We start from the raw sequence: 7220 nt of genomic DNA on the forward strand, positions 1-7220 counted from the left end.
TAATCATCGTCTGACATATGAATGAGTGGACATTTCTGTTTTACTACTGTTTTTGTTGACTCTGAGAAGAGCCTTTGGTTTTCATTGGTCAGTTCAATTGTATCTGTACCTGTTGTTGTTGCTCAGTTTGGAGCGATGTTGAATGAATTTCGGCATCGAGATGTCAATTTTCTTCTGCTAAGGTAAGGAGAAAGCCCAAGACATTGGTCGGAGAGTCCACTTTCCGTAACAATGCCATTACGAAAGGACTCTTGAAAGGTCTGGTAAGTGTGAATGGTCTGTGGGACGGCGAAGGATTGAAAAGGTAAAGAAAGCAAATTACTACCCATAGTATTATTTATTTTTACTGTCAATCGAAAAAAGAGGAAAATTATTTAAAAAATTAAAATAATCATTTGAAGTGACTTGCTTAAAAGGTATCGCTTCTATGGGAGTTCTACTCTGATTTTCAGAGGTCATGACAGTTGTAGCAAGTGGTGAATGACATAAATGTGTTAAACAAACTAGGAGCATTCTCTTTTCTTAGTAAATGATTATTTTCATTCCAACTTTGCAATATTTAACCACCAGATGAAAAATTTTAGAACTTTTGAACTACTTGTACTGAATTATCACTTTCGCTGGAACTGAATTATCTATGCTTGTGAACAGATGTTTCTTCTTTTTTTCATTAAAACTATTACGAAATTGCTGAGAAAAAAGAAAAGGTATGACGAATAAGAATTAAAAATGAAAGAAAATAGATGTAATTTAGCGACAATTGAAGACGACTGTATTTACTGAACATTTATAAAGCCTTCTTTTGTCTCTGCCATCCTTCTAACAACTGGTTTATCCATTAAAAAAAATACTGAAAAATGTTTAGCAACAGGTGCGAAATGAATAACAACCGGATGATATTTGGTTTTTGCACCAACAAAAATGGTTTATCAAATATCAAGAAGACTTATTCGTCTTTTTGAAAGAAATTATAAAAATCAAAATTTAAGCATTGAAATTAAAATGACGAATTTTAGGAAAAAATTGGATATAATCAAAAATTAAGAAAATATTTCAATCGTGCATAACTCATTGCATGTAAACCATCCTCTCTTAGATAAAACACATGAAGAAATTATTCAATAGTTATTAGTGTTTAGCATGTTAAGCAAAAGTTGTATAAAATTTACTTTGTCATCAAAAATAAACCATAAAAACGGAGAAGTGAGAATTTTCAATAGGTACATGCAACCGAAAATACTTCCAGGTAACTTCCCACTTGCAATCTTCCAGAAAAACAACAAGTATTTCTCCTTCAAGTATATGCATATATGAAATCCGCTTTTTTAACTGTCATTTGAGCCCACGCTAACAACAAATTTACAAATATAACCAAAAAGGTCTGAAATCTGGAATTGATGAAATTCCATGACTTGACTATTTTTAACTCCATCTTTATCATCCCTTATCCTCCATACAGAAAATTTTAGAAATCAGTTCATTTTTTCTAACGTTCGAAACAAAGAAATACTCTAGCTTTTCGTAAGTCAATTACATTTTCTAAGCAATGTTTCCCATTTCAGTATTTCTTAAAATGACAAAATTTCCATCTTTTGAAAATATTTCAAACTGTGAAAATGCACTTCAAAAATATCCCTCCTTTATTTCTAATTTCATCTTTCAAGATTTTTTAGGTTCCGAACGAAATTAGAGAGAGTGAAAAACTGCGACAAAACTGGAAATACGACAAATATTATTTTCTATATTTTACCAAGAAGCCTTACAAACACCGATAATATGGTAGCTTATCATGACCTTCGAAATCTATTTATTAATCTCAGGATATTCAGTAATGTTCAGTAATGCTCGATGATAAATTATATGACAAAGTTTTTTTTCTTTTTTCCATCCTTCCTTAAAAAACAACAAAAATTCTGCGTTCTTAGATCCTACTTTTCTTTCTTCTTTTTCAATTTCATATTCTCATTTTCATTACCAAAATAAATTATCAGAGGATTCAGTTGTTGAATTGAACTATCAATCTAAATGAAATTTTTTTCTGACTACGCCTTACTGATAAACATTACACTTCCTTCCTGTTCTTCATCAACGCCTAATTTTGTGCTATTTAAATTATAATCTTATTTTGATATTGCTTGTTATGATATCATTTCGTCTTCGGTTTTTTTTTAATTCTAACATAATGTGAACTAAGATAGTCTACAAATAATGTTTGCAAAGTTCTAAAGCATAGGAAATTTTAATTCAATCAAAAGTATTGAGTCAATAAATTGAAGCTAAAAAAAATAATGTCCTCACGGTTTAGATTATATTTAGGGAAAATGTTGTATTGATTACATGAGTTTCAGCACTTTGTAAGTAGTTTTTTAAATTATAAAAAGGAAATATATAAAATAAACAAATAAACAAACTGATTCTGACCGTTGGAAGTCGTAAGTTCAACTGGAACGATAAGGCCAGATTGCCCAGTTGCTATGGAGGGATTTCTTGTCGAAAGCTGAGCAAAATTTTCGGGAACAGGGGAAAGTTGTGGTGGGGTTTTTGTGGTGTGAATTGTTTCCGCTAGTGCTCGTCTTGATTCCCTGTCCGAATCAACATAAAACTTGTTTGATCTGCAAATTATACATCTTAAAATCTTTAATAATTTTACATATCAATAGCTAGCAAATAATTATTTGATTGATACTGAAAACATGAAACAGGAAAACATTTTATTTAACGAAGTCCGAACTGTTTTCTTGGATCCCTTTATGCAATGCTAACTTTTCTAAAGAATGAAAACCGAAACCAATAAAACCGGTAGCTTTTTGATAATTAACTACAGGACTGATATAACATGAACAAAGAACTGCTGGGAACACCAGAAAGAGAAGATGTATATAATAAAGTGGTACGACGTTTGCAGCCAATAAATTTATCAATAAGTCATAAAAACGCAGCGTCCAATAAAACGGAAATCTTATGGCCCGGAAAAAACAAGGAAAGAAAATAAATATGAGAAAGGATTTGTGTTATGTCATCCAATTTTCCCGTTATCTGAAATAAATTCTTAATAAGTCGCTAGAAGATATATGATGTAAATCACAAGTTAGAAATGACAGATTTGCCTATTAATTAATTAAGGACTATTAGGAATATTTAGTAACAGATTTGAATGGTTCTCCATGGAAATGTTAATGAATCAAGTAAAATCCAATCACTCGACTTTCTAGTTCTTGTTTTAATCCTATACTGATATCGACAAAATGAACACAACAGAAAATTCCATAAATGCTTTAAAGTCTCAGCTTTTTAAATTTGAATGTTCTCCATGAAAATGTAAGTGAATCAAGGAATTACCAGTTCCAATGAATAAATATATGTTAAATGCCGGTGGACTAAGTCGGAACCTATGTTGGATGATGTTATGCTTGCGATGTTATCCAGGAAAAGAGAAATACTTTTCAGAAGAATAATTCACTTTAATTAAAGTCTTTGACTGATATTACTTGTTTAGCTATGAGGAAACGATAGTGATAAAGCATTACTGTCCGAGAATAATGAAAGACAAATATGAGTCATATCTCTGACTGCAGTGAAGCGAAATTATTAAGAATGAGGACGGAACAGCGATATGTAATTATTGCAAAAATATTTCAAAAGAATGAATTTTAGATTTTGGAGAAAAAAAAGCGATTTCAGAGGTTCATCAAACTGATAATTTTAGGTGAAATAGCGGTGAAAAAGAAATGCAGCTGAGGAATTAAGATACAATGACCTTGTCGCATCCTGTCAACAAATTCACTTTTCTTCTCCTCCTGTTATTTCTCTTCTATTTGATTCGATCTTCGATGTTTCACAGAATATTGAAAATTCTGCAGCCTTGAAACTATCATTCCAGTTGACAAATGTAACAAATTCAAAACGAGATTTGTCTTTGAAATAGTCCAAATAAGGGTTTTTTAGTTTTGAATATTAATTAGTACAAATGATTACAATTGAAAATATTTTAATAAAAGTAGATGTACAGGAAGAGACGAAAATATAACAATAACTGGTGTAATCGAACTCTTTGCGAGTTGCAGAAAAATTGCATCCTTTGGTTAGTTGATAAATCAGACCAATGATTGAAATGTGGAAATTAGGAAAATATGATTGTATAAACTAAATTTAGTATTTTAATAGAAGTGGATGTACAGGAAGAAATGGGGTTGAGTGCTGGAACTAAGGGTCATTATCTGAGATCGATCCTTCTCTTTACCTAATCAAATCACGGTAAACTTTCCAAAACAGCTTTATTGATACACTACGATAATGGTGTTGGACACATTCTACTAATAAATAATGTACTAGAACGGTTAACCACTCAGTATTGTTGTGGTTACTCACAGTGGTTTCTGGAAGAGCTCACGGTGTTAACTATCGGTGACACTGTGTAACATTTCTTTAATTTAAGACAAGAAGGGACGTATCAAATCTTCAAACAATTTTGTTTGTTTATCTTCCGACTCGAATAATTGATTTTGAACACTTTTACAAACTTTACGAAATACAAACGTGAAGTTTCTGAGATGAGGAGATACTGGCGATATACGGTGGTCATTTATCGAGGCGGGATGGTTACTATGAATATAATCAGAGGGTTCAGGACTGTTCACAGAATAGCACTGATGATATTGAAAGTGATGTTGAAGTGACAGTTGAAAGCTTGATCTGGTCGAACTACCCAATATCAACGGCGATTCTTCTGTTAAATTCGATGACCTGAATTTTTCATTATTAATAGCAATCAATAGATTTAATAATGCTTCGTATTCAATATGTTAGCTATACGTTTCCGCTTAAATTCGAATATCAAAAGTTTAAAAATAAAGAGAAGCTATAGCGCATGGTACTGAAAAGAATTCAATGATGGCATATTATTAACTCTTGTCTAACGCCATTACATTGTCAATTGACCGATATTTTAGGATTTTGATCAGGTAGTTTTCTTGCAGAGGACGACAGCGATAAAATCTCTGGCACTACTTTTATTTTTGTATAATCTGTTATTTATTGTCCCTTGGATTATTTCCGCCAAACCTTAACGGTATCTGTAGAAGGGGTCAGAGCAGTACATTAAATGATTGAAATGGTTTCGGTACTAAACTCGTTTTAATTTAAAATCTACGAGTGCACATAAATATACCAATAAAATAGAGCAAACAAATGATTGATAGAAAAATACTTACGACTTTCCAGTCTGTACAACAGTTATGTCATGCACAGATGGGCGCATTTTCAGCTCCTTTTTACCACGCAATGTCCAATTTCCACTAAAGAATCCCGTTTTCAGTCGACAGCTACTGCAATTATATTAGTTTCATTTTCACGAACTTACGACTCTCAGATTTACCGGAATAAATAGACAAATCAATTTTTATTCCTGCTCAACTTTAATGTTTCGAAAGTTCACGGGATATTTTCAAGATCTTATTCTCGGGCACAATATGTTTAGCCTTTTGCAGTAATAACCGCTACCGCTAAAAATGATATATAATTTGATTTGAAAATATCTTTCAATGTAAAGAAGTGATATTCAACAACACAAAAAACACAATTACTTTTATAATAACCTAATATTTCTCCAAATCTTAACCTTGGAAATTCAAAAGTCTCAATAATTTGAAGTTCCAGTAATCGCAAGAACTCCTTTTCTTTCAAAACGGAGCCATATAATGGATATTATTTGCATAATAAAGTATTCTAACAAATTAGTCCATTCTAGATTAAGTATTTCATGCATAACACATACAATTTGGAACACGTATGCGGTTGCTGTTGTTGAGAAGAACCAGGTTCCAAGTGACACATATGCGAGGACGATTGGAAATGCATCGATTGATTGTGTCGTGAGAAACGTTTCAGTGTTGGTTGATCGGAGACTGATTCGTCGATTAGGCCCGCTATCTGCAATTATCTGTACTTTAGCAACACAACTACATTTATTATTTAATTTCGGAATTTCTTTAAAGATAATCGTAAGGAGCCCAGATATTACGTTTAAGTACCTTACTAGTCTGAACCATATTTATACATAAGTTGGGGAAGAGACTTTATTTTCAATTTTCGAAGGATGTTTCCTTGATCAAAAACAGTGAATCAGAAGTTGTTCTCCACCAATGGAAACTACAAAAAGTATTTGTTGAATAATCAAACCTTCCTCTCAAAATATCAAATATAAATATCATTGTCCATATGTACTAAATGGAAACAAAGTGTTCGCAAACAATTTGTGAGGTAAATTGAAATAAAAACAAATCCTCACTCCTTTATTCTTTTCTTGTTTTGTTTCCAAACCAAAACAAGAAAGTGAAATAAAGACAAGAAGTTTTATACACTTTCTGTTCTTCCAGTACAATTTACTAATAGTTTCATTATGCATTACAGAATCAGCTTTCTAAATTTATCTCGTATATATCAGTTAACTTGATGGATTTAATTCACTTTTGGATTTCCCAGCAAAAAATGAATTGATAAACTTTTGAAATTACAATTCATATACAAAGTTTTTGAAAAAAACTCAGATGGGCCAGCCCAATACAATGGTCCAAGTTAACTATGAGACAATGTTAACATCGCAAGAAAAGTGAACGGACACTTAAGTTTATTTTCATCGGTCGCTCAAGGGATTAAAATTCATGTTTTCGACAAGAGAACTGATTTAATGGCAGACGGTACTAGTGAAGTGAAGTGGAAAAATATCAAATTTCTCGCTGTGTAAAAAGAATTTTAAATGCGAATTGAATTATTAATTAAGTATAGTTTTCCTCAGAAGATTCATCAACCTGTAATTTAACACTGGCCAATAGCTCTTTCAGATGCGGAAGGAAACCGGAATTGTCGATGGATTTTGGACTTATCAGAAAGGTTATGTCCATATCTACTTTTCGGCTCTCTCGTTTCTTCTTTTTTTTTGAACACTTTCCACACTATCCAACAGGTGATTATTTAACTGCTATCTATAGCTATAACTGAGGAATGTTTACTTGTTAATTATATAAGATGAACAGTCTACCTAGTCACATTAAAGAAGAAAAATTGATTTGCGGTATTTTGAATGGGCGCATTTTAGCTTTCATCGTTGGATATGTGTCGGAAAAACCGAAATAGTTATACCGTGAAATCATTCATTCAAATAGATCGCATTTACATATTTTTTCTCTCATGCTTAAATTCATGAGTCAGTTATCTAATCTACT

General features: G+C 31.9%; 2 protein-coding genes across 2 annotated transcripts in view; one reads left to right on the top strand and one right to left on the bottom strand.

Moving 5' to 3' along the window:
• Window positions 1-21: 21 nt before the first annotated feature.
• LOAG_11141 (hypothetical protein) lies at window positions 22-1842 on the top strand (the record flags this gene model as incomplete). Its single annotated transcript, XM_003146664.1, has 2 exons — window positions 22-182; window positions 1674-1842. 2 exons carry the CDS (start codon window positions 22-24, stop codon window positions 1840-1842), a joined length of 330 nt encoding a protein of 109 aa, XP_003146712.1.
• A 200-nt stretch (window positions 1843-2042) lies between these two features.
• The window catches only part of LOAG_17705 (hypothetical protein), a gene marked incomplete at both ends in the record, with an annotated part of 24673 nt that continues 19495 nt past the window's right edge, over window positions 2043-7220 (bottom strand). Inside the window, 5 exons of the mRNA XM_020450367.1 lie at window positions 2043-2092; window positions 2422-2612; window positions 4537-4743; window positions 5211-5324; window positions 5774-5928. Of these exons, the coding sequence (XP_020305964.1) occupies window positions 2043-2092; window positions 2422-2612; window positions 4537-4743; window positions 5211-5324; window positions 5774-5928 (717 nt within the window). The remainder of the gene's footprint in view (window positions 2093-2421; window positions 2613-4536; window positions 4744-5210; window positions 5325-5773; window positions 5929-7220) is intronic.

Source organism: Loa loa, assembly GCF_000183805.2.
Source record: "Loa loa unplaced genomic scaffold supercont3.116, whole genome shotgun sequence".
In the NCBI taxonomy this organism is placed as follows: domain Eukaryota; kingdom Metazoa; phylum Nematoda; class Chromadorea; order Rhabditida; family Onchocercidae; genus Loa; species Loa loa.